The sequence below is a fragment of the Gopherus evgoodei genome, chromosome 3 (assembly GCF_007399415.2).
Source record: "Gopherus evgoodei ecotype Sinaloan lineage chromosome 3, rGopEvg1_v1.p, whole genome shotgun sequence".
Taxonomy (NCBI): domain Eukaryota; kingdom Metazoa; phylum Chordata; order Testudines; family Testudinidae; genus Gopherus; species Gopherus evgoodei.
In genome coordinates, this window is record NC_044324.1 from 223649572 (window position 1) to 223676878 (window position 27307).

The window sequence follows — 27307 nt, forward strand, 5'->3', positions numbered from 1 at the left end:
ATGAGCAGGCAAGGGTCTAGAGGAGGATTTACTTCAGTGAAGTCCTTCAGTAAGAACAATCAAGATGACTGTGTTTTTCTTTAGTGACCTCAGGGTATGTCTATATCGCAATGAAATGCCTGTGGCTGGCCCATGTCAGCTGACTCTGGCTCGTGGGACTTGGTTTTGCAGGGCTGCTTAATTGGGGTACAGATGTTTGAGCTCGGGCTGGAGCCTGGGCTCCTGGACACCACAAGGGGGAGAGTCCCAGGGCCTGGGCTCCATCCCAAATGCAAACGTCTACACCTCAATTAAACAGCTCCTTGGGCTCGCAGGGCTCAGGCTGAGTCAGCTGGCACAAGCCAGCCACAAGTTTAGATATACCCTCTGGGACTAGACATAGCCAATCCAGGCAACAGATTAACAATATGGGCCTGACTGTCACTCACACTAAACCCGCCCTAAACCACTCTGGTCATGTAAAGACATCTAAGGAGCAGATTATATTTACACCTTTCCATTACTAGAGCATTGCAAAATGGCCTTAGTGCAGAGGTGGGCAACCTATGGCCCACGGGCCCCATCCAGCCCACGGGCCCGTCCTGCCCAGACCTTAAGCTCCCAGCCGGGGAAGCTAGCCCCCATCCTCCGCAGCCTCACCTCGCCGTGCTGACAGCGCTCTGGGCAGCACAGCGGCATGGCTGACTCCAGACGGGCGGCGTGGCTCGGGGCAGATTTACCAGTGAACACAGGGTGCACTGGCACGGGGTCCCCCAACAACAGGGGACCCCAGGGCCAGGCACTCGGGCAGCCCAGCACCGGCAACCCCCCATCCCTCCCGCGCAGGGCAGCAGGGAAGGGGAGGGCTGCACTGTGGGGGCAGGTGACAGGGAGGGAGGCTCACCTGCAGCCTCAGGGGAGCAGGCGGGTGGTGCAGGTGGCAGGAGCACAAGGAATGCCGGCGGAGGACTCAGGAGGACACAGGGCAGCCGCGCTGGAGAGAAGCAGTGCTTTGAAGGGGAAACCGCTGCTCCTTTCTGGCTGCAAAGCTGCCCCTGCTCCTCCTGAGTCCTCCACCCATGTTCGCAGGGCTGCATTCTGAAAGGGGCTTTGGGGGGGGTTGGATAGGGGGTGAGGTTCCAGGGGGGGCCGTTAAGGGTGGGGGGTCTTGGGAGGGGGCAGTCAGGGAACCAGGAGCAGGGGGGGGTTGGATAGGCATGGGAGTCCCAGGGGGCCTGTCAGGGGGCGGGGATGTGGATAGGGGGCAGGGCAGTCAGGGGACAGGAAGCAGGGGTGGTTGGATAGGCTGTGGGGTTCGGGGGGGGCAGTTAGGGGTGGGGGGTCTCGGGAAGGGGTGGTCAGGGGACGAGGAGCAGAGGGCAGTTGGCTAGGGGGCGGGAGTCCTGGGGGACTGTCAGGGGCGGGGGTGGGATAGGGGGCAGGGCAGTCAGGGGACAGGAAGCAGGGGTGGTTGGATAGGCTGTGGGGTTCGGGGGGGGCAGTTAGAGGTGGGGGGTCTCGGGAAGGGGTGGTCAGGGGACGAGGAGCAGAGGGCAGTTGGCTAGGGGGCGGGAGTCCTGGGGGACTGTCAGGGGCGGGGGTGGGATAGGGGGCAGGGCAGTCAGGGGACAGGAAGCAGGGGTGGTTGGATAGGCTGTGGGGTTCTGGGGGGGGCAGTTAGGGGCGGGGGGTCTCGGGAATGGGTGGTCAGGGGACGAGGAGCAGAGGGCAGTTGGCTAGGGGGTGGGAGTCCTGGGGGACTGTCAGGGGCGGGGGTGGGATAGGGGGCAGGGCAGTCAGGGGACAGGAAGCAGGGGTGGTTGGATAGGCTGTGGGGTTCTGGGGGGGCAGTTAGGGGCGGGGGGTCTCGGGAAGGGGTGGTCAGGGGACGAGGAGCAGAGGGCAGTTGGCAAGGGGGTGGGAGTCCTGGGGGACTGTCAGGGGCGGGGGTGGGATAGGGGTCCGGGCAGTCAGGGGACAAGGAGCAGGGGGGGGGCTGGATGGGTTGGGAGTTCTGAGAGGGGGGCAGTCAGGGGGCGGGGACCAGGCTGTTTGGGGAGGCACAGCCTTCCTTACCTGGCCCTCCATACAGTTTGGAACCCCGATGTGTCCCTCAGACCAAAAAGTTTGCCCACCTCTGCCTTAGTGTAACTGAGAGACAAGCCTCACTTCATCAAGATGGGAAGCACAAGAATCAGCCTCGCACATTGACGAATTACAGAAATGCACTCCTGCTCTCTGCAAGATGGCTCAGTGCAAAAGCCCCATTAAGTCGCAACATGGCCACTCTTCTGTCACTGTCAAATAAAGCTACTTCATTCACACGGGGAGGGCTGCAGAGAGCTAACTGCAAAAGAGCATAACAACTTCTCCCCATGTCCCTCCTGAAACAAAACAAAGCAATTTTAATTGTCTTTTCCTATGAACTCTAGTCATGAAACAATTACCCTTGGCTACACAGTTCCATTTTCTAGAGGGAAACAGAACAAACAAAGACCTAGGCACAATCTGTGATTCAATCTTATAGTTTGCTGTACCTTAAGTAGTTTTTTAAAAAGTTCCGTTTCAGTTCAATTCTCAAAATAACTACTGTGTGGTTTCCATTTCAGACAGCAGCCTTTCAGTTTCAACTGAACAATGAACATTGTTTTCTGCTTCTAGAGCTGTTCAAAACTTTCAAATGTTCAAAATTTCAGTGAAAATGTTTCATGAAAAAACATTGCTGGGTTTCAGCCAGTTTAAAGAGCAGATCAAAATTTGCTGAAAACTCAAAAGGTTAACAAAATGTGTTCAGGGAAAAAAATCTCCAAAAGGTGGCAAAGTTGTCACCACTTTCTAGCCATTCCATGATAATTCCTCGTGAACATGTTTTTCTTCCCCATCAGTGCTTTTTACCTGTTTGCCACCAAGTGTCAACAAGGGTGCACCGGCTGTCTCCCACTACATTGTAGAACCATTGCCAAGCTTCATGGTTAATTGGTTCTCCCACTAAACCCGAAACAGTAAAAAAAGAAGGGTGAATTCAGGTGAAAGGATTTGTATGCAGGGTGCTTTCCCTTCAATATATGTAGGCTTGGAAGAATTAGATTTTATTGGTAAATGTCGGTAGGTGTCAATATCACCAAACCATCCAAAAATATGTCCATTGATAATAACTGAAATTACAGATAGGCAAAGTAAGAAAAATGCTGCTTGAGAACTTATTACAGTTTGATTTAAGAATATTTGCTTTGCATATTTTGACGTGATTTTGACAATTTGTGTTTAACTTTTTAAATCTCAAAGTCTGTCACTGAATAATTATTGTCTAACTCCCTCTTTAATTTCCCTCAACTATGAAAAAGTAAATTGATAAAAATTGGGAAAAAATGCTTAATACTCATAATTTTGTGCATATCTGAAAATGTAAATAAATAAAAAAAATTAAAATGCTTAAAAATAGTCAATATTACCCATTGAAATTATAAAAAAAGGAAAATCGAGTTCTGCCAAGCCTAAATCCATTGCATGCCTACTGCATGATCTCAGGCATTTCTGATCATAAATAATTTGTCTACAGCTACTAGCTACTGATAGCATTTTGCTGACACATGAGAAGAAGCTTAATGCACCTGTGTAATGTGATTAGGGCCCTACTAAATTCACGGTCCATTTTGGTCAATTTCACAATGATAGGATTTAAAAAATGATAAATTTAATGATCTCAGCAATTTAAATCTGAAATGTCAGTGTTGTAACTGTAGGGGTCCTGACTCAAAAGAGGGTTGTTGGGGGGGTTGCAAGATTATTTGTAGGGTGCTCATGGTATTTCCATCCTTACTTCTATGCTGCTGCTGGCAGCAGTGCTGCCTTCAGAGCTGGGCTGCCAGAGAGCGGTGGCTGCTGACCAGGTGCCCAGCTGTAAAGGCAGTGCTGCCACAAGCAGCAGCGCAGAAGAAAGGATGGGATGGGATGGTATTGCCACCCTTACTTCTGTGTTGTTGCCTTCAGAGTTGGGCCCTCAGCCAGCAGCTGTCACTCTCTGGCCATCCAGCTCTGGAGGCAGCAGTGCAGAAGGAACGGTGACATGGTATGGTATTGCCACCCTTCCTTCTGCACTGCTGCTGCTGATGGGGCACGACTTTCGGAGCTGGGCACCTGGCCTGCAGCTGCTGCTCTTCGGCCGGCCAGCCAGCTCCAAAGGCAGCGTAGAAGTAATGGTGGCGATGCCACAACTCCCCCTACAATAACCTTGCGACCCCCCTGCACCTCTCTTTTGGGTTGGGACCCCCAGTTTGAGACTCTAAGGGAATGTAAGTACTAACTGAAGGTAATTTGGGGGGAATTTAGAAAATCGAAACGATGCTGATGCAAGGGCTGTCTACGCAGCCCAAGCCTTAGAATTATACTGCTCTATGATGCCACAAGCACAACAGAATTTCTTTGGCATCTTTTTCTGGAGAATGTTATTCTCAGAAAGGAATCTAGAAAATGGGGAATAATTCAAAGATATTTATTCAATTGCCCTGGTACTGAGCTCTTCATTTTTTCTACATAAATAGTAACTAAACAACTGTATGTGAAACCTGTATTTGAAAGAACATCTATTCTTAGCCATTCCAAGCCAATCCTCCAGTGGTGTAAATTGGCATAGCACAACTGACTTCAACTGAACGACAAGATTTACATCTGTTGAGAATCTGTCCCTACAATTCCCTTCATAAGACCGTTTAGTTCCTCTCACCTGAACCCAGGGTTTTTAAGGAAGATCTGTCATACTTCTTCACCCACTTATCTCCATACTTCAGCAGCAGGCGTACAGCAGTAGGTGCACCGTAAAACTGATTAATTTTTAACCTCTGCACAGTTTCCCAGTAACGACCTGCAAAATCCCAAATATTCGTCTTTAGTCTGTCTGGTTTTGGAACAAAGCTATTGTTATAAAAGCTGCACACTGAAGTAAACATGAAGACAAAACTTTACAGCAACTATTTGCTGTATCTATAATATAATACTGATGGCACCTTTTTACGCTGGGTACATACACATTTGTGGTTTCCATAGTCACATCCTCAAAAGAAACAGGACCGGTGATAATAGGAAAGAGAATACAGCCACTAAGGTAGCCAGGTCACACTTGATAGGCTCCTAAGCCATATACATGTGCAATTAAAACTGTGACCATCAGTCCCTCACCTGGGTCAGGATACAGTGGAGTGCTTTCAAACAGGACAGAGGTGCCTCCATTACAGAGTGGTCCATATACAACATAGCTATGTCCTGTGATCCAGCCAATATCAGCCACACAACCAAAAACATCGCCTTGCTGGTAGTCAAACACATGCTGCAAAGATAAATAGTGAGGCTGTTTTCATAATGCTGAAAGAACTAATATATGCTGCACAGGATCAATTATTTCAATACAGTCAGCGAAGAATCATTTAAGGCTTATAAACAAAGTAAGCATAAACAGACAGATGAGATATAAATGCACAGAAGCAAGGCTGGCCTAAGGATTGGAGGCTACAATACATCTCATACTCAAGGAGTGGGCTAAATCCTGTGGTTCTTAGTCCTTAAATCAGACAAACTCCCATTGGTTTCAGTGGGAGTCCCTGAGTAAAAATGAAGGATGTGATCCCACACTGTGTAGGAAGCCACTTGTGCCTGTGCAGTGTCCCACCAATGCCAATGGGCTCCCCAGAGAGGCAGAGCTCATGGCAGGTTGGTCCTCAGGATTTAACCAACGTTACAGTTACAAAGTGTTCTGTTTATTTACTGTTTAATACCCTGGGTATTAATGAAGGTATCCAAAGGAGACTCACTGACGTTCAGCTTGCCCTAGGAACTCCTCACTCCAGCCACACACTTAGAGCCTTTAACACCACATTTTACATAAAAAGCATCTGGGGCTGATTATACTTCCTCAGCCATCAAAAATCTTCTGCCTAGGAAATCTGCCTTCTTGCACCAGCTGATGCATGTTACCAGAGCTGGAAAGTTACAGCTAGATTTACCTTTTAAATTAAAAAAAACAGAGTACAACAAAAATCCAACACTCTACTCTGAAATCAAAATCAAAGGGCATAGAATGGAGCAGCAGGAAAGATCTCATCAGTCAGTGTCCCTATCCGTGCTGGATTATTCCTACAGTACATTTTCTAGTGCTTGAAAGGCAGGACATTTAAGAGGGAAGCATCTGTGAAGGAAGCAAGACTCTCTGAATGCCTAGACCAAAGTTGGGAACCTTCCTCTTGGACTGAGAAGCAAACAGATTTGTGTGCCTCCCCATGTTGTTTGAAGGAAAATAAAAACTCACTGGTGTGACTCCACCCCACTGGAAAAAGGTTTCACAGCTCACCCCATCATCTTGAATGGATAATCCTCAAATGTTCTGAAATTCACCTCTGAGCTGAGATTAACCCAAAGACGAATATCTCAGAAAATTACAAGTGAAAGAGAGGCTGGGACTAGAACTGAAATCTCATCTAGACACTTCAGTATGATAATCGATGGATTTCTATTACACTCTTCGGGAGGGGATTTCAAAGCAGAAACTGTAAGAAGTGAAGCCTCACAACACCCCTTTGGGATGGTCTCGTTAGCCCCATTTTGCTTATGGGGAAATGAAGGTCCAGTGAGGCTAACGGGCTTGCCCAACATCACATTGCAAATCAGTGGCAGAGGCAGAAATCCTGAGTGTTAATACAATTTGTTTGCTCTTCAGCAGACAAGCATCACAAAAGTAGGTCCCTTGTTTGGAATCCAGCACCTCTCTGCAGTAAGAGCAATCAGTGCAGAACTGGAGTGCAAACTAAACCAGTAAATGACCAATGAATTCAAAATGCTCAGGTGGAATCACTGCATCATTTGGAGTCTTTACAACCCCTGGGAGCTAATTTGCTAGTCGTGTACTTCCTGAAAGCAAATCAATACTATTTAATTATTAATATGCTCTCGTGTACTTTTCAACTCGATTACACACAATATGCCACATAATTTGCAAACACTGACAGAAGCAGCCTTGTAAAACAAACAAATGTCTCACATTAATACTGATAAAGCACAAATGTTCTTTTTCAGCAAGTAACATTGCTGAAGTACCTTGTGTGTCACAGCAGCATAAAGCAGATACCCAGCCTGAGTGTGAACAATCCCTTTGGGTTTTCCCGTGCTCCCGGAGGTGTAAAGCATGAAGAGTATGTCTTCACTGTCCATACTTTCAGGAGCACACACAGGAGCCTCCTTGGCCATCTCCTAAGACGAGAGAAGTAGCAAAAGAAACACATTAGCCTCCCGCAGCAAATCCTTTCATAACATTCCAGTGTTTCACCAGGGTCCTAGCTACGTATAGAAGAACTGTCATTTCTTTAGCTGATGCCATCTTTTTCTACAGAGAGACTGGCAAGAACAGAGTACTTACTAAAAGAAAGGCAAAGAAGTAGATGAAGAATGACCTGGCATGAGGACACAGCAGATGAAGAATGACCTGGCATGGATGCTCAATTGACAGACACCCTTTGTTCCCCTGACTCCGAAACAAAAGAATGTGTGCAGCACACCCCACATAAGCATCCATGTGGCATGTATGCAGCACCCATTCTCTAGACCCACACTTCTGAGAGTCTCAGGTGTTAGAAGGAAGTGGATTAATAAAGCCATCTATAAAAACAGCAGGGACTCTCATAGGTTTCAAGACCTTGGGAGGATAAAAGTTGCAGAAAATAGAACTGTGATTCCCATAATGAGCCACACTTTGCAATAATAGAAAGGTCTTTAGGGTACAAGTTCCATTAGGGAGTCTTCTTTTTCTAATTTATACTTCTCAGTTTAATTTTAAGTCACATTTAGGATTTCCCAATGCCTGCCTCCCCTTCCTGGTTAGAGAAGGAGCTGAGAGCCACAGCTGATGATACGTAGCATAGACTTGACTTTTTTTTTTTTAAGAGAAAATCCACGTTTTATTTTTCCCTCTCCAAACACAGACCCAGCTAACTTCCTAGTAAGAATCCTTTGCTCCCTACTGGATAATGTAACCCACAAGGCACAGCTATCGGTAGAACTCCCAGCAGAGGGCATTCAGGATGCTATGGGCTCAATTCTGACACACTCCAGGGAGTGAGGGGGAATAAGATCCTTATATCCCTACACAAGTTACCCTGACCATGGGCCTGGCATGCAGGAGTATGTGGGGTTCCTGGCCTGTTTATTCCCTCCCCAGAACAGGTGACTGGAGAGAGGGTGAAGGCTCAGCTTCAACCCTCACCCCTCTACTGCGGGAGAGTAGCTGGCCCAATGGTGGGCAGGTAGCAATTTGCTGCCAGTATAGGTCAGCAGTAAATCTATACCCCAGCTCTCCTCTGGAATATGGAGAGAAAAAGGGTGGAATTCTGCCTCAGCAGGGGTATCTGAGTCCCAGTGCCACCTAGAGCTACTCCTGGGATGATGCAGTTTACACACCACTCCTTGCTCAGGCCTGGGCCTATATTGAAAATACAGCCCCATGAGGCTGACTCCCTATTGCCTTCCACCTAGTGGTGTCATTTACGCCTGTGCAAAGTGGGTGTGAAAACACTCCCATTCTGCTTTAACGGTCTTACATCCCCTGGGCACAGGTTCACCAACCCAAGGTGCAAGGCAAGGGGGAGTGGGCTCATGGTGCACATATCAGCACTTTATGCTCCACCCCAAAAATCAGAAGTCCATTCCGGTGGGAGGCTGATGAATTAGTCCTGACTACAATCTTTCATCCTTAGCAGACCCCTTTCCTCTTTCATCTTCGAGTTCACCCAGAGCAGCAATCAGATTTTCAGATTCATTCAGCACTACCTTCCTGCCAGCCTTGCTTATGTTGAGGAGTACTTTAATCACGTGAGTAGCCTCACTGACAGTAATTAGACTATTCACAGAGAACTTGATGGGACACTGAAGTCAATGGAAATTTTCCACTGACTTCAGCAGGCTTTGATCAGGTTCCGAGTGCGGTACAACTCAGAATGCCGAAGGGCGGCAGAACCTGGCCCTGGGTTAACAGAATCCAGAGGCTAGCTAGTCACTTCCCTGGATACTGAGTTAGTAACAGCTGGCTCTGTGGTAGGTGAAAATGGAACTTCCATAACCTCAGAGCATTAATATAATATAATTAGGGCTGTCAAGCAATTAAAAAAATTAATCGTGATTAATCGTGTGACTGAAAAAACTGTGATTAACCACACTGTTAAAAAATAATAGAATACCATTTATTTACATATTTTAGATGTTTTCTACATTTTTGAATATATTGATTTCAATTATAACACAGAATACAAAGATTTCAGACTGGTAGCTGTGTTAGTCTGTATCAGCAAAAACAACGAGGAGTCCTTGTGGCACCTTAGAGACTAGCAAACGTATTTGGGCATTTGCTAGGCTCTAATGTGCCACAAGGACTCCTCGTTGTTTTTACAGAATATAAAGTGTACAGTGCTCACTTTATATTTATTTTTATTACATATATTTGCACTGTAAAAAACAAAAAGAAAATTGTATTTTTCGATTCACCTAATACAAGTACTGTAATGCAATCTCTTTATCATGAAAGTTGAACTTACAAATGTGGAATTATGTACAAAAAACCTGCATTCAAAAATAAAACAATCTAAAACTTTTAGAGCCTACAAGTCCACTTGGTCCTCTTTCGAGTTCAGCCAATCACTCTGACAAACAAGTTTTTTACATTTTCCCATTTCTTGTTCACAATGTCATGTGGAAGGTGTTCTCCTGGCACTGTTGTAGCCAGCGTTGCAAGATATTTACATGTCAGATGTGCTAAAGATTCATATATCCCTTCAAGGATCAGAGGGGTAGCTGTGTTAGTCTGGATCTGTAAAAGCAGCAAAGAATCCTGTGGCACCTTATACACTAACAGACGTTTTGGAGCATGAGCTTTCATGGGTGAATACCCACTTCATCGGATGCATGTAGTGGAAATTTCCAGGGGCAGGTATATATGCAAGCAAGCTAGAGATAACTAGGTTAGTTCAATCAGGGAGGATGAGGCCCTGTTCTAGCAGTTGAGGTGTGAAAACCAAGGGAGGAGAAAACCAAACTACAAAACCAGTTTCTCCCAAGGGAGGAGAAACTGGTTTTGTAGTTGGCAAGCCATTCACAGTCTTTGTTTAATCCTAAACTGATGGTGTCAAATCTGCAGATGAACTGAAGCTCAGCAGTTTTTCTTTGAAGTCTGGTCCTGAAGTTTTTTTGCTGCAGGATGGCCACCTTAAGATCTGTTATAGTGTGGCCAGGGAGGTTGAAGTGTTCTCCTACATGTTTTCATATATTGCCATTCCTAATATCTGATTTGTGTCCATTTATCCTTTTCCGTAGAGACTGTCCAGTTTGGCTGATGTACATAGCAGAGGGGCATTGCTGGCATATGATGGCCTATATTACATTGGTGGACGTGCAGGTGAATGAACAGGTGATGGTGTGGCTGATCTGGTTAGGTCCTGTGATGGTGTCGCTGGTGTAGATATGTGGGCAGAGTTGACATTACATATTAGGAATGGCAATATACAAAAACCTGTAGGAGAACACTTCAACCTCCCTGGCCACACCATAGCAGGTCTTAAGGTGACCATCCTGCAGCAAAAAAACGTCAGGACCAGACTTCAAAGAGAAACTGCTGAGCTTCAGTTCATCTGCAAATTTGACACTATCAGCTCAGGATTAAACAAAGACTATGAATGGCTTGCCAACTACAAAACCAGTTTCTCCTCCCTTGGTTTTCACACCTCAACTGCTAGAACAGAGCCTCATCCTCCCTGATTGAATTAACCTCATTATCTCTAGTTTGCTTGCATATATATACCTGCCCCTGGAAATTTCCACTACATACATCCGACGAAGTGGGTATTCACCCACGAAAGCTCATGCTCCAAAACGTCTGTTAGTCTACAAGGTGCCACAGGATTCTTTGCTGGTTTTACATATCCCTTCACGCTTCAATCACCATTCCAGGGGACATGCGTCCATGCTGATGATGGGTTCTGCTTGATAACAATCCAAAGCAGTGTGGACCAATGCATGTTTATTTTCATCATCTGAGTCAGATGCCACTAGAAGGTTGATTTTCTTTTTGGGGGGTTCGGGTTCTGTAGTTTCCACATCACAGTGTTGCACTTTTAAGACTTCTGAAAGCATGCTCAATACCTCATCCCTCTCAGATTTTGGAAGGCACTTCAGATTCTTAAACCTTGGGTGGAGTGCTATAGCTATCTTTGGAAATCTCACATTGGTACCTTCTTTGTGTTTTGTCAAATCTGCAGCGAAAGTGTTCTTTAAATGAATATGTGCTGAATCATCATGCAAGACTACTATAACATGAAATATATGGCAGAATGTGAGTAAAACACAGAGCACGAGACATACAATTTTCTCCCAAGGAGTTGATTTTAATTAACTTTTTTTTTTTTAATGAGCATCATCAGAATGGAAGCATGTACTCTGGAATGGTGGCCGAAGCATGAAGGGGCATACGAATGTTTGGCAGATCTAGCATGTAAATAGTTTGAAATGCCAGCTAAAAAACTGCCATGCAAATGCCTGTTCTCACTTTCTGGTGACATTGTAAATGTAATCAAACTGTTTGTCTTAGCGATTGGCTAAACAAAAAGTAGGACTGAGTAGACCTGTAGGTTCTAAAGTTTTGCATTGTTTTGCTTTCGACTGCAGTTATGTACCAAAAAAACCTTCTACATTTGTAAGCTTCACTTTCACGATAAAGAGATTGTATTAGGGTATTGTATGAGGTGAACTGAAAAACACTGTTTCTCTTGTTTATCATTTATACAGTGCAAATATTTGTAATAAAAATAATATAAAGTGAGCAGTGTACACTTTGTATTCTGTGTTGTAATTGAAATAAATATATTTGAAAATGTAGAAAAACATCCAAAATATTTAAAACAGTAGAATATCAATTGAAATTTAACAGTGTGATTAAAACTGCAATTAATCATGATTTTTTTAATCACAATTAATATTTTTGAGTTAATTGCGTGAGTTAACTGCGATTAATTGACAACCCTTAATATAATATAATGTGCTGCTCACAGTCCAACTAGTTCTGAAGAACGTTTACCCTGAAATGTCATTACATAGTCAATGTGTACTTTACATATTCCAGATCCAATAAAAACTAGATATATTAAAAGACTCAGCCTCTTTCTGCTGGTTCTAATTTCCTAATTCTCTTCCTTTCCTGGAACAATCGTACTATCACTTTCTCACTGATTTTAACTTCTGAATTATTGTACCATAGCCTAGGCTTCTTGTCTCTCTTGCTTTGTTTATATCGATTTGAGCAGATTAAGTTTGAAAGAGTAAATCTGTTTCTTAACCATCATTTCAGAAATAATTCAGCAGCTGAGCATCCAGTAAGTGTCCAGAGTGAACTGGTACATGAGAAATAATTTGCGGATCAGGCTGTAAGCATAGGCTCTGATGAGTCATCATGTTATCAAACACCTGAACTCTGCACGAAAGTGTAATGAAATAACTGCTGGTTCATACTAGCGGGTAGATTCAGTTAGTTCAGCTGAGATATGGGAGAGGTTGAGGTCTCTCTTAAGGGCAGAGATCTGGAACAGAGGTTCTGCAAAAACAACTCCTCTAGGAACAGCTAATCTTGGAGAGAAAGTTTAGACTGAAATGTATGTTGTTGTAACTTAAATGACCAGTTAAGTCAAACCCTAGGAAGGGGATAAGCTTGGACTATATCTAGCGTGTGTAAACTCTGTTCAGAACAAAGTACCTGTTACAGGATCATTTCATTTTTACTGTCTCGGTACTTAGCGCTTGTTTCTTCAGTGTCCCTACTGATCTATTACTGTTTCTTTCCATTGGAAGAGGAGGGATGTTTTAATTTTCTTCTATATAAATTGCTGGAGTTCTTCAGTAGTTACTCATAGTCCATTATCAAACACCATCTTCCCAGGGAGTATATATAATGCAGATAAACTCCTTAGTGGCTTTTGTTAAGGCTGTTGTGGATGCTGAAATTACTTCTTACTGCTGCTGACCTATACAAGGAAGCATCATTTATCTTTCTCAGGAAAATTAATATGCAGGCACTGCTATCCTCAAGTCAGCCATTTGCCCAGATGCACAGGTGCTAAGGTCAGAGTGTTCATTACTATCATATGCAAACTCTATAGCCTTTTGCTCAATTGTAATCAAATTCTGAACACAGAAATAGAGTCTCACTTCAGCCCCCATGTGACATGACCCAGAATGCTCTCTGTGCAGATCCTGTCACATTCTTGCTCCATAGCATGGAGAGATTATCAAATACAGTCCCCTGATGTAAACCACCTTGTTCAGTTTCTCACTGATGTTCCAAAGCCTCCTCTGACACAAAATTTGACTGGCCATTTATTGCACATCTACTAATTTGAGAGGGAATAGGGTCTTTCCAAGCCTCTTCAGCAGTATTCTTCAAGGACACAAAGCAGTTAATCAGTGTATGAACCAGAGAAAATGTCCTTTTTTTCTGTGGAACTCTCCCCAAAATTCAATGCAACTTTAGTAAACCATCAGCATTACTAAATCCTGCTGATTTCTGGCCTTCAGTACTGTAACAATAAATACATAAGATCAATGCCCAATGTTGCATGTTCAGTCATCCAACGTTGGTACAGCTGACTCAAGGGGTTGGGTACTGTAACTAAGCAAAATTTACAATTACAGTGATATTAGTGGAATTGTATCATAATAAATGGTTCATTGTTATAAACAGAGATTCTTTTCTTATTTGTGTCTCCCATTGCTCCCGCTAGAACAGTGGTTCTCAACCACAATTACGCACGTACCCCTGGGGATACGCAGAGGTCTTCCGGAGGTACATCAACTCATCCAGGTATTCACCTAGTTTTACAACAGGCTACATAAAAAGAACTAGCAAAGTCAGTACAAACTAACATTTCATACAATGACTTGTTTATACTGCTCTATATACTATACACTGAAATGTAAGGACAATATTTATATTCCAGTTGATTTATTTTATAATTATATTGTAAAAATGAGAAAGTAAGCCATTTTTCAGTAGTGGTGTGCTGTGACATCTTTGTATTTTTATGTCTGATTTTGTAAGCAAGTAGGTTTTAGGTGAGGTGAAATTGGGGGTATGCAAGACAAATCACATTTCTACAAGGGGTAGAATAGTCTGGAAAGGTTGGGTGCCACTGCTCTAGAACAGTGTTTCCATACTGCCTGCAGCATAGGGCTGTGCCTAATTGGGACAGTAAAGACCAGGCAGGGTGGAGACAAATTCTTTTAAATCTCTGTAAAGTGCCATGCAAAGTTAGGGCACTGTATAGGCCACAAATAAAGGGGGGGAAATGGGGACACTTTGCCAGGATACGGTCCCAGTCAGGGACCCAGCCAGAAGCAGGACTGGTGCAACCATTTAGGTGACCGCCACTAGGATTTGGAGGGTGCCATTTTCTTTGGCTTCGGCCGCCCCGTTCACCGCTGGCATTTAGGCGGAGGGAGCTGGGTCCGGGGAGCGCGGGGAGGGCCACCTGCAGCAAGTAAGGTGGGGGGGTCATGCAGGGGAACTGCCCGCCCCAGCTCACCCCTGCCCCGCCTCCTCCCCGAGCACGCCGTGGCTGCTTCACTTCTTCTGCCTCCCAGGCTTGCAGCGCCTAAGCTGATTGGCACCGCAAGCCTGGGAGGTGGGAGAAGTGAAGCAGCCATGGTGTGCTGGAGGTGGAAGCGGAGCAGGGGTGAGCTGGAGGGGGGTGCCTCAGGGTGGGAGGTGGGGAGCTGCCGCAGAGGGGGTGCCTCAGGGCGGAAAGGGGGAGCTGCCGCGAGTTGGGGGAGGGCCTCAGGGCAGAGCTGCTGCAGAGGGGGCACCTTAGGGAGGAGGCTCGGGGACGGGCGAGGGCACAGGGTGGAAGTTTCGCCGAGGGCGTGAAACATCCTTGCATCGGCCCTGGCCAGAAGGCCACAAGCTCATCACCATGAGAAATAAATTCAGACTAAACTGTGGACATAGGAATTTGATTAATGTTATTTATACAATCTCCGTGAGTATGTTTATCTCTATACATCTATCCATGTGGGATTGGACAGGGGCCCAGGTTACAAGTGTGCCCCAGGTCCAGTGCCATGTTCCTTGGGGGCCTGCTTTTATGTGAAAAAATATTTAAAATATAATACATTAATAATTAATAAAGACAACCCATCTTTTCTTGCCGTCTTCAGCTCTGTGCAATATCACAACTCCTATTCTTTATGGTGATACATCACAGACTCTGTGGAGTGGTGTGTATCATAATACCCCAAGGTATTGATTGTTCTTGCTTTTGTTTTCATTTTTGAAGTACAATCATACTTCTCTATTTCCACAGCTTGTCACTCTGCAACAACTCACGTGAAGGTCTTACAATGGCTGAAAGATCTCCCCAAAAGGTCATAGAAATGTAGTAGGCTTGAAGATGATCATTCTTCATGAAACATTTTTGAGCCTGGCTGCCAGGACTACAACAGCAACCTCTTCCTCAGGTGCATCCAATCTGTGGCACTGAGCATATTCCAGATACTCACATGTGGCTGACAGGTAGCCTGCTTCCCGCAGATTCTGTACTGTGCTTGGGGAATGAGCACTTCTCTCAAGATTCTTTAGGCGTCTGTCTCCCGAGATCCGTGTGACTAACTGCAAGTGCCCTTTACACACTGTAAGGAGATCTGTATTTACAAGCAAATATGCCTCAGAGCCTGCATCTAGTTCTAGTCACTTCTAAGCATTTGACAAATCAGTCTTACCAAAACAAGCACCCAATAGAGTCAGAAATAAATTTTACCCAGCAGGCAAGTGATAGATCTCATCATGTCCTGTATTTATTGTGACCTTTAGTCAATGCATATTCCAATGGTCATATACCCAACCCAGGCAAGACAAAGTTCCCACAGGCTCCACAGCAAGATGCACTTAAAATTTGCAGCACAACCAACCAGTACCTGTGACGCTCCAATGCAGCAGCGTAGATTCAGTTCAAATTTGAAGTAATATTAGTGAATTAAATATGGAAATGAATAATTTAGTCTGTGTCAGGATCTCGGGCAAAGGTAGATAGGACCTTGAGAGCCAGGAACCGAAGCCAAGGGTCAGAGCAGGAGTCAGAGCCCGAAGTCAAGCCGAGGGTCAGAGTCAGAGACAGGCTGAGGGTCAATTCCAGGCATCAAGGTCAGTGTTGAGGTTCCAGGGGTCGACTGGGAGTCAGAATCCAAGTCAGAGCCAACATCAATCCCAGGATTTCAGAAGCAGGGCAGTCATAGAAACCTCTGTGAACTGTGGGTCGCAGGGGGCAGCCAGGTTACAATTGCCACCATGTGACAGTGTGGGGATGTTGGTTGCCTGCAGGCCTGGGTTCAAGTACTGCTGATCCATACAGTATCCCTGTGTCATTTATTTTAACACAGAGGTCAATTTCTTTCACACTGTCCCCCTATTTTCAATGTGTCTCAGATTTCTGTATTAAAAACACACAATACACCGAAAAAAGAGAAGCTGGAAGTTTTCTGTCAACTACTAGAGAAAGGAATAATTAGGGCTTTCAATACCTTGGATCGCATGGAAGGCAGTCTGGGATTGTGGGATAAACATAGTAGCGGGATGTTTCTACTAAAATGATCAACAAGGAAAGAATTAATAACACTGATAATTATGTTGCTAAGATTCAGGATTAACTGATGTCTCGTCGGTTTACGTCTCTCAGACCAATAGTTTCAGGTTATTTGCAGACTCAGGGAGACATCACTACCCCAGTTTATGCATGGTTCATGGACCAACAAGGCAGGCTTGTTCTGGTTAGCGTTTATTAGCTGTACCTCCTATTTAACTGGAACATACTTGGCCAAGAACATGTATTTTCACTCCTGAGTAGCTTTTTAGCTGGAAAGAAGTGATTTCCAGTGGCAAAAGTGCCAAGTTCTTTGTTTAGTGCTTCTGGCAAACTGACACCGCTACTCTGCATCAAGCTGCACGTTCCCAGGTGTACAAAACACATTTTAATGGTCACTCCTTTCTCTACCAGGCCAAGTAGACTGTAAATATTCCCAAACAATCATTCTCAGTAGAGATGGGACAATTACACTGTCCTTTCCATATATTAAGGCCTTTCCTGTGTTGTGTTTATTTCCTCAGCTCCACACAGTCTGTCCAGTTTTGGGAGATAAATGACGTTCTACAGAGACTGACAGAACCATCCTGGCATGTCCAAACACAGCATGGCTACAGCTGAAGTAGTATCAATATATTCTGGAATTCCTGAAGCACTCCTTGATTCTTAGCACTCTTGCAGGGAGAGAGGATTTGGGGTAATTTCCAAGCACCAGGCATTGCAGTCCACTGTGGAAAGGAATTCAAAGGGCCATCTTCTCAACTGATGCAGTTGCAACATTTAAGGTTCCTGCCCACACTGGGGAGAATCTGTTGTAGTCTGCTCTGGTTCCCTCAATGAAAGACATTGTTCTGGTCATGGCAATTAACCAGTACAGTCAGTACCTGTAGGACATCTAGGACAGCTGCTGTGTGTAAACGCAAGGCTTTCTTCGGGCTGCAGACACTGTAAGTAACACCATTTTGTTTAGAGCACTCTTAGGGCCCAGATTAGGAGAAGGGTGCCGTAACCATTACTCTGATCTGGGGGAGGAGGTAAAGGATAGGGCAGCAGAGGGAGCCTTGGAGTAGGGATGTAAAATATTAACTGGTTAGTCAGTAAGCATTAGTCTTACTGGTTAACCTGCCTTAACCGTTAACCCCCAGGCCAGCTGACTGGCTGGCGCCAGCGGCCCTGTCAAGAGAAGCCCCAGCCTCACCGGCCCCGCCCGGAGTGGTTCCAGACCCAGCCGCATTGGCCAGATTGGCCCCAGCCACACCAGATGGCCCTTTAATCAGTTAACCGTTTAAACAAAATATTTCTTAATCGTTTAAACAGTAAACTTTTTATGGTATTTACATCCCTACCTTAGAGTAAGCAAATTGGTGACTGAGGATTGAGGGTACACGTCTACAGAGGATAAAAGCCCAGTGGCATAGCTGCAGCTGACTTGGGTCAGCTGACTTGGGCTCAAAGGGCTCAGGCTGCAGGGCTAAAAATTGCTGTGTAGACATTCAGGTTCGGACTGGAGCCTGAGCTCTGGGATCCTCAAGCTGTAGTTCGAATGTCTACACAGCAATTTTACAGCCCCAGAAGTCAAGCCCCAGGAGCCTGAGTCAGCTGATCCAGGCCAACCATGGATTTTTTACCCCTGTGTAGACATAGCCTTTGTTACATGTGTCAGAGAGGACAGACTGAAGCCAGCAGCCTGCATTTGTAGCAACCAGTTCAAAATAAAAAACATTGAGGTTTAAAATACTAAAAGGAGAGAAAAGAAAATACATAGTTGCTTCAAATTCTTTTAATCTACCACATTTATAAAATGAGAATACACAAACCATATAGATATTCCTAGTTAGGACAATGAACAGAGACTATATAGCAACAAAGGCCAATATAGAATAGTCTGAGTTATTTACAAGTGTGTCTGTTCTAGATTAAGCTGATTGTACTTTCTCCTTAGCTCTGCCAGCGGGGCCCTTATGTAGTTATTTTAATAATACAGGTTCTAGCCCTGCCTCTGACTTTCCCTGAAAATGTGTTTGTTAATTGGCATGGGGACCTGCTGAGATATAAACCATCACACCCTGTAGGAAATACCTAGATAAAAGGGCTACATTTAACAAAGTCAACGTACTTCTTCAAGAGGAATGTCACGATTACCCATGTGGACTGTGCTGTCTGTTCTTTGAGCCACGAAGACATGCTTGATACTTGGACAATTCTTTACAGCTTCATCGACAGTCTTCTTCAGCTCTACAGCTCGTCCTCCCCTGAGTCCCTGGTTGTAGGTAATGACAGCTTTGCAGCCAGCTAACAAGAGAGAGATTTTGCAGACCTATCAGTTTCTTTTTCACTACTGTTACCCTGTGGCACGCATAGGGATGTTAAGTAGCATATTACAATGGTGCGGCCAGGGGCGGCTCTAGGTATTTTGCTGCCCCAAGAATGGCAGGCAGGCTGCCTTCGGTGGCTTGCCTGCGGGAGGTCCCCGGTCCCACAGATTTGGTGGCACACCTGAAGGTCCACCAAAGCCGCAGGACCAGCGGACCCTCCGCAGGCATGCCGTCAAAGGTAACCTGCCTGCCGCTCCCACGGTGACCGACAGAGCGCCCCCCATGGCTTGCCGCCCCAGGCATGAGCTTGGCATGCTGGTGCCTAGAGCTGCCCCTGAGTGCGGCTACTCAGAAATTCTATCAGATGGTAACTGCCAACATCACTGACAAACACTCCTTGTAATCCTGATACACTGAAGGCAGGATGGCCTTTGCAATCTCTAAGGTAGCAGAGGAGAATTAGGGTCTGATCTGAAGCCTACTCAAATCAATGAATCTTTTCACTGATTTTAATGGGAAGTGGATCAGGTCTCTTAGTGAGTAAACACCATCTTCTTCCACACAACTCTCATACCTTTTCTATGGAGTAGATATTACAGCCCCTTCAACTCTTCCATTAAACCCCAATTCCAAGCAAATTCAGGGTCCTTTGTTTTGTTTGTTGTTGTTGTTGTTTTTAGAGATCTCAGTGGATTTCTAGCACCCAGTTAACTCGTGGGGTTTTCAGGATTTCTGGATTTGTCTGGGAGCCATATCACAACTGTACCAATTCAAAATAGCACTTCAAATTGCAACACACATTTCATGCTATGTTATTTATGTAGCAGATATATAGCTATATAATAAAAGAATGTTTATCCATAACCCCTACACTAGTTACCAGAGATAGGAGAGAAGCCAAAACCTTTACTTGCCCCACCTAGATTACCTTCCATTCAAAATACACCAAGACTTAATTCCTCGTGCTAGCCATACAGAAAGATGACTTTTTAAAAGATGTATTGTAATAATCATAGCACCTAATGTTATGTATTAAACCTCTGCCTTTTGATACTTTGTTTCTGTGTTGTCTATCACTAGTTTATCGAATTATATTATAAGCTCTTTGGAGCAGCAACTGTCTCGATATGTTTAAACCATGATTAGCACAATGGGGCCCTGATCTTTAATTGGGGCCTGTAGTGGGGTGGTCCCCCCGCTCCTGCCCTGAAGGGCTTAAAACAGCCCTGGGAGAGGGCTGTGGCAGGAAAAGAAGCCTGGGCTGATTGGGGAAAGTAGGCTCAGCTGTGGCCAAGCCCCAGTCAGGCCCAGCTGGCCCCATAAGAGGCACTGAGCCAGGAGCCCAGTCAGTCTCCCTCCGGCTGTAGAGGGAGAAGGGCCTGGCTGCAAAGTGCTAAGTAAGGACTCTAGACTGGAGCAGGGCTGGGGAAGGGCCAGAGGAGCTGGGAGCTCCAGCCTAGGCAGGAGCGGCGCCAGGGATTTTGCCACCCTAGGTGGCCAGCAGCGCTCCTCCTCTGACCATTCGGCGGCGGGGCACTTCGTTCCATGTCTTCGGGGCACTTCAGCGGCAGGTTCTTCATTCGCTCCGGGACCCACCGCCGAAGACCCAGAGCAGAAGGACCCTCCACCGCCGAATTTCTGATGAGGACAGCAAAATGCCACCCCCCCAAATCCTGCTGCCCTAGGCGACCGCCTAGGGTCGCCTAGAGGAAGTGCCGGCCCTGGGACTAGAAAAGCCCCAGGCTGCAGGCCTGGTAAGGCCTATTAGATACTGGGTTGCAGGGGCAGCCTATGGGTAGCCAGAGGCAGCAGGTCCAAACCCCTTTGCCTGTGATGAGTGGCTGATACTGCAGTCTGCCCCATTGAATGGAGGCTAGATGAAGACTGGGCAGCAGCCAAGACTGAGACGAAGTGGGGATAGTGGGTAGGGGTTCCCCTGAGAGGGGGAGACCCAGAACTGTGGGGTTATTGCCAGGGGGGCAGCACCCAGTTAAAGGGGCACTGGGGTCTTGAGAGGGACACGGCAGCCAGTGGCAGTGGGACAACAGCCTGCAGAGGGTGCTCTGGAGGCTGGATGAGCTAATTCCCTGAGACAACCAGCAGGAAGTGCCGCCAGGTGAGTCTGTGCTTGATTACAGGGCCGTTAGGCACTTTAAAAATACAAATAAATAATTATACGCTGCAGAGTTAGCACTTCACAGGAATGCATTAGGAAACTGTCACTTCACTGTAAGAGAACATAATCAGCCTTCCCTTCCCCTCAAGAGGTCTCAGTTTTCCCTATGGTTTAAACATTATTTGACAGCAATTTAAAACTGATTGAATGTTGCAGAGATTTTAAAAGTTTATTAAACCTACAGCCACTCATGCCAATCAGGAGCATAGAAAGTCAATGTAGTGATAGTACTCTGATGCTTCTGCTAAGCAGAGAACTGAACTTCCCAGTAAGATGAGAATAAGCGAAACATATTCTGGGTGTGCCTTTCTTTGAAAGCTGAATGTTGAATCTGGATCAAAGGATCAATCCTCCAAGGAGCAGGGCACTTTCCTAATATGCTTGATCATCATTTAAAAACTACTTACAATCAATGATCCTCCCAGCTAAAGATTCTGCACTGAATCCAGCAAAGACCACTGTATGAATAGCACCAATTCTGGCACAAGCCAACATGGCAGCCACAGCCAGTGGAGTCACGGACATATAGATTGCAACTCTGTCCCCTTTTTGTACTCCATATTTCTTCAGTGTGTTGGCCAGACGGCAGGTCATGTCAAGAAGTTCCCTGCAGCATAGAAAGAGAGTTTCTTGTCATTTTCACCTGCAAGCTGCTTTACATTCATTTACTCGTAAAGAAAGATTTAGGTTTACATAGAACAAACGTATGAACCTGAGCCCAGAAGGCCATGATGAGCAACTGCTCATCCACTTTCAAAGCTCTTATCTGTATAGTCCCACAAGGTTCAATCTTCTCCACCATACTTTCCAACTTCTCTGGGGACAGCTATACCACACGGGAAGACGTGACTGTATCATGGGTAGGCATACCCAAACTAACTTTATATCTAGCTAGCCCAGGTACTAATAGTCATAAAGGTGGTGGTATGGACTTCAGTGGAAGCTAGCAACCCCACCAAGTAGGTACCTAGGGTCCCTGGCTGGCTTGTACTCGGGCAGCCAGCCTGTGCTGAAGCCCATGCCACCTTGTCTTGACTCCTATTGTTACCTGTGCTATCTGGATTAACACCAGGAGAGGTATGCCTACCTTTGCCACAATCACATCTTTGCTTGCAGTGTAGACATACCCTATATGAGGCCATTGGGTAGCTGATAAGACAGTGCAGGCTGAAATGCCAGCAGTTCTCAGTCTATGCCCTGATCTGTATCTCCTTTACATTTGATGTAAACAGTGCAATTTTCCAGCTTTCTCAGCTCCCAGCCAAAATCAACACTTGCACATAACCAATGCAGCACTCAGAAGAGAAGCTGAGGAGACAGTCACGAAATAATGAAGAGGAGGCTATTCAGAGATATGTGGAGGCAAGAAATGGTTCAGGGTTCATACAGACACAGATTATCTTTAATGATAGGGTAACATATTTAGACTTACAGATTTTAAGACCAGAAGGGACCATAATGATCATTTAGTCTGACCTAATGCACATCAGGCTACTAGAATTTTAATCAGGCTAATATGTTTTTATATGAATTTTGGTTTATGCTAGTTCACTGTTCCAAGCTGCCCACTCATTTCTCAATTCAATTCACCATCTGGGTAAAATAATGATTTAAAAAAAAAAACAATGGTTTGCCGAGCCACTAAATTTAGTCCCCGCTAGCATCTGCTATTCTCACAAACATCTTCCATTTTCTGCAGAGGCAGAACACCTGGCCACGTGACTTAAGAGAGACACTCCCAGAACAAGCTGCCTTGGTCTTCAACATTTCAGGCTGCTTTCAGCTCTCTAGAGAGTGCACAGCAGCCCTTCAATGAAGTTCACTGGACATGCTTTCATGTTATTGTATACTGTCTTTAATCCAGGTGGGCACCTGTACTGGTGATAAACAGGGCCAGCTCCATTTTTTTTGCCACCTCAAGGAGTGAAGTGGGTGGGGGGGAGATAAAGCCGCGCTTCATTGTTCGGCGGTGTCATGGTATAATCCCCACTCTGAACCTTAGCGTTCAAAAGATGGGGTACCAGCATGAACTCCTCTAAGCTCAATTACCAGCTTAGAACCTGTAGCGCTGCCACAAACCAGGAATTCCAGTGCCTGCTACACTCTGGTCCCCCCAAAACCTTGCCTGGGGACCCCCAAGACCCAGACCCTCTGGATCTTAACACAAGAAAAGCAAACCCTTTCCCTCACCATTGCCTCTCCCAGGCTTCCCCTCCCTGGGTTACCCTGGAATATTACTGTGATTCAAACACCTTGAATCACAAAACAGAGAGGGAAATTCACCTTCCCCCCTCCTTCTCTCTCCCCCTCCCAGACTCTCTCTGAGCGAGAAAGTAATCCTAACACAGAGAGAAATTAACCTCTCTCTCCCCGTTCCCTCCTTTCTCCCCACCAATTCCCTGGTGAATCCAGACCCCGTCCCCTGGGATCTCACACCAGAATAAAAAAAAAATCTTAAACAAGAAAAGCTTTTAATTAAAGAAAGAAAAAACAGTAAAAAGTATTTTTGTAAATTTAAGATGGAATATGTTACAGGGTCTTTCAGCTATAGACACTGGGAATACCCTCCCAGCCTAAGTATACAAGTACAAATTAAAATCCTTTCAGCAAAATACAAATTTGAACTCCTTCCAGCCAAATAAACATTTGCAAATGAAGAAAACAAACAAAAGCCTAACTTACCTTATCTACCTAGTACTCACTATTCTGAACTTATAAGAGCCTGTATCGGAGAGATTGGAGAGAAACCTGGCTGCACGTCTGGTCCCTCTCAGAACCCAGAGAGAACAACAACCAAAAACTAACAGCACACACAAAAACTTCCCTCCCTCAAGATTTGAAAGTATCCTGTCCCCTGATTGGTCCTCTGGTCAGGTGACAGCCAGGCTCACTAAACTTGTTAACCCTTTACAGTCAAAAGAGATATAAAGTACTTTTGTTCTATTAACTCCTACTATCTGTTTATGACGGGCAGCAATTCAGCGGTGGGTCCTTCGCTCCAAGGGGGACTCGCCACAGAATTGCCATTGAAGATCCGGACGTGACGCCCCTTTCCATTGGCCACCCCAAGCACCTGCTCCCTTAGCTGGTGCCTGGAGCTGGCCCTGGTGATAAAGTCAATGGGAGCTGCATATACAGATTAAGTATACGGTTTTAAGCATGCAAACTGCATTAATAGACAACAGAATGTGAGTAGTTTTCAAAATCACCTCAGGGAAGCAAAGACTTAATTGCGACAAAAACAAAAGTTGAAACTCCTCTGTCTGTATAGGGTAACACACTGATAAAGTAGAGACGCTTCAGAGAAGAGCCATGAGAATGATTAAAGGATTAGAGAACATGCCTATAGTAACAGAATCCAAGAGCTCAATCTGTTTATTTTAACAAAGAGAAGATTAAGGGATGACTTGATTGGCATCTATATGGAGCTACATGGGGAATAAATATTTAATAATGGGCTCTTCAATCTACCAGAGAAAGTTCTAACATGATTCAGTGGCTGGAAGTTGAAGCTAGACACATTCAGACTGGAAATAAGGAATAATTTTTTAATGCTGAGAGTAATTAACAAGTGGAACAATTTACCCAGGGTTGTGGTGGATTCTCCATCCCTGACAATTTTTAAAACAAGACTGGATGATTTTTTCTAAAAGATCTCCTCTAGTGATTATTTTGGTGCAGTTCTCTGGCCTGTGTTATACAAGAGGTGAGACTAGATGATCACAATGGTCCCTTCTGGCCTTTGAATATATGAACAAACCTATGAATAACGTAAGTGGAACAACGTAGATGGCAGTAGAATGGACAGTAATGTGTCTTTGTGTTTTGCCAGGTTGCCTAAGCAATGCAGAATTGCAGTAGCTGCATGCATATTACTATATTTGTCTCCTCATAATGGCCTGATTTTCAGAGCTGTTGAGCAGCACAGCTCTCCTTTACTTCAGTGGAAGCTCTGGCTGCTCAAAGTCTCTGAAAATCAGGCCATACATTCACTTAAACAAAACAACTTTGGCATCTTGGAGCAGAACTGCAGTAACTACTTGATGTTTCAGAAATTTCTAAGCTGCAAGGATAAACACTGCATTTATTTTACATGTATGAGAGCAGAGACAGAATGAAATATACCCGAGAGACTAATCTGAACAGTATATTTTACAAGAATGTGATCAACAATTGGGTCATGCTCCTTACAATGTATAATTTCATTACAGTATGACATTATTTGGAATGGCGTTACAGGGGGTCATTGTCACAAGAACAAAACCACAATCCAGTTCCTTGTAGAAAGAAACCCAAAAGCAATGAATAAGAACAAATGCACTATTCACACTGCTCGTCCATGTGACACATTGGGTTAATAGCAGAAATGTTCCTCTAACAAACAAAAAAAAAAGACAACACTGTGCACGTCACAGATTGCAATTTCTCATACATTTCCTTCAACATCTGTATTGTGGAGAACAGACCAGAACTGCCACACCTTGGGGTAAGATATTCAGGGCCGCTCGGGGGCGGGGGGCAAGTAGGGAAATTTGCCCCAGGCCCTGCAGGAGCCCCATGAGCCCTAGCCGAGAATCCCTTCCCTGGCTAGAGGCGCCTTTTTAATTTTTACTCACCTGGCGGTGGTCTGGGTCTTTTGCGGCACTTCAGTGGAGGGGGGCCCTTCAGTGCTGCCGAAGACGCGGAGCGAGTGAAGGACCCACCGCTGCCACAGATTCGGAGCACCACCCGGGGAGTACAAGCGCCGCAGCGGGTGGCGCCTTTTTTATGTCCGCTCCCCCGCTTTGCCTCAGGCCCCCTGAATCCTCTGGGCGGCCCTTAAGATATTGTCACGTTTCACAAACAAAGCAGGTCTAAGCATGGTTTAGTGCTTGGATTGAAGAATTCCAAGAGCAACCCAGCTTGCTCCAGGATACGGTACTGGTAAAGGAGCTAGCGTGAGCCAAGTAGCCAGAGGGGTAGGGAAGCCTCTGGGGCCCCGTGAAGGCAGCAGAAGCTCAAGCTGCTGATACCATCACAACCCAGGAAACGACAGCCCTGGGCCACGGCAGGGAGATCACATGTGAGGAAAACTCTCTCCTAGGTTCTGAAATTCATTGGATCTTGGTGTCTGTGGGTGTAAAATCTCTGATCTCCCCTAGCACCACACTGGTACGTTGGGGTCAGTACTGACTCAGACAGGAAAGTACCCTCTAGTAACTCACCCACCTCATCTCTGCAGCACAGCGCTCCCTATCACCACATTAGGTCCAGGGATGGCTTCAGCATTTTTTTTGACAGAAGCTCATGATATTTTGCATCCAACCATTAAAAAGAAAATTGACTCTATTCTACTCTCCCTTGTCACTCTTCCACTCGCCAGCAAAAACTAACTAACTCTTGCCTACACAGACCACACCGCATTATGAATTAATATGGCCAAACCATACAACCTTGCTAAGGATAGGTCTATACTGCGGAGACTAAGCCAGTAGCGCAGTTGCAGCCTACACCTACTCACACAGCCTTCAGCCTGCAAATTCGCTCCCAGCTAAATACATGAGCACTCTGATCAGTCATTCATGAATTATACATGGGGAGACACCTGCAAATTCTTGGTCTCAGCCTTGTCCCCCCAGAAATGTGTGTCTTGTTCATTAATGGGCTGGACAGGGCAAGCTCATAGGAAGTCCCTCATTTCATCAAAGGGAAATGCTACATGCTCCACCCTTGTTATTCCAAATGGAGTTTCCCACACTAGCCCAAACACACTGGTTAAGATAAGTTAAATAACTACAGAAAGATAGATTTTAAGTGATTACAAGTGATGATGCATACAAGTCAGGATTGGTTACAAAAGAAAATAAAAGAGTAAAATGGAGCTAATACTTAACAAGTTATGTGAACTTAAAAGCAAAGACTTTATCTCACCATATGCTGCAATAAATTTCACAGGCTGGGTCTCCTTTCAGCCTGGGACCCCTCCCCTTAGTTTAGTTCTTTGAGAGTCGTTGATGTCATGAGCAGAGATGAAGGAGGAGAGAGGTCATTTGTGTTGTGTGTGTCCTCTATTCTCATACCCTTTCCCCCACCTTGAGGATTACCACTGCCCACACGGGGGTGCAAGCAACAAGTAGTCTCTTGTGGATGTGAGGGTTGAACTGTCCCTGTGATTAAATGTAAATTTCTTATTCACACCTTCCTGTTAGTGG

At 45.3% G+C, this 27307-nt stretch overlaps 1 protein-coding gene and 1 long non-coding RNA gene across 4 annotated transcripts in view; one reads left to right on the forward strand and one right to left on the reverse strand.

The window, feature by feature from the left end:
• The window catches only part of ACSS1 (acyl-CoA synthetase short chain family member 1), a 70181-nt gene that overhangs the window by 16351 nt on the left and 26523 nt on the right, over positions 1-27307 (reverse strand). For 2 of the 3 annotated variants that reach the window (XM_030558253.1, XM_030558254.1), the window contains 6 exons: positions 21524-21723; positions 18742-18917; positions 7063-7215; positions 5155-5302; positions 4703-4840; positions 2875-2967 (listed from right to left, as the gene is read on the reverse strand). In XM_030558253.1, coding sequence (XP_030414113.1) covers positions 2875-2967; positions 4703-4840; positions 5155-5302; positions 7063-7215; positions 18742-18917; positions 21524-21710 — 895 coding nt within the window. In that variant the 5' untranslated portion in view covers positions 21711-21723. Of the gene's footprint in view, positions 1-2874; positions 2968-4702; positions 4841-5154; positions 5303-7062; positions 7216-12751; positions 13159-18741; positions 18918-21523; positions 21724-27307 lie in introns of those variants that run through there. The other variant, XM_030558255.1, reaches the window with a different exon arrangement.
• Positions 11202-26978, forward strand: LOC115649341. Its single transcript, XR_003999814.1, has 3 exons — positions 11202-11338; positions 14254-14258; positions 26968-26978. It is a non-coding gene; the product is annotated as an uncharacterized LOC115649341 (long non-coding RNA).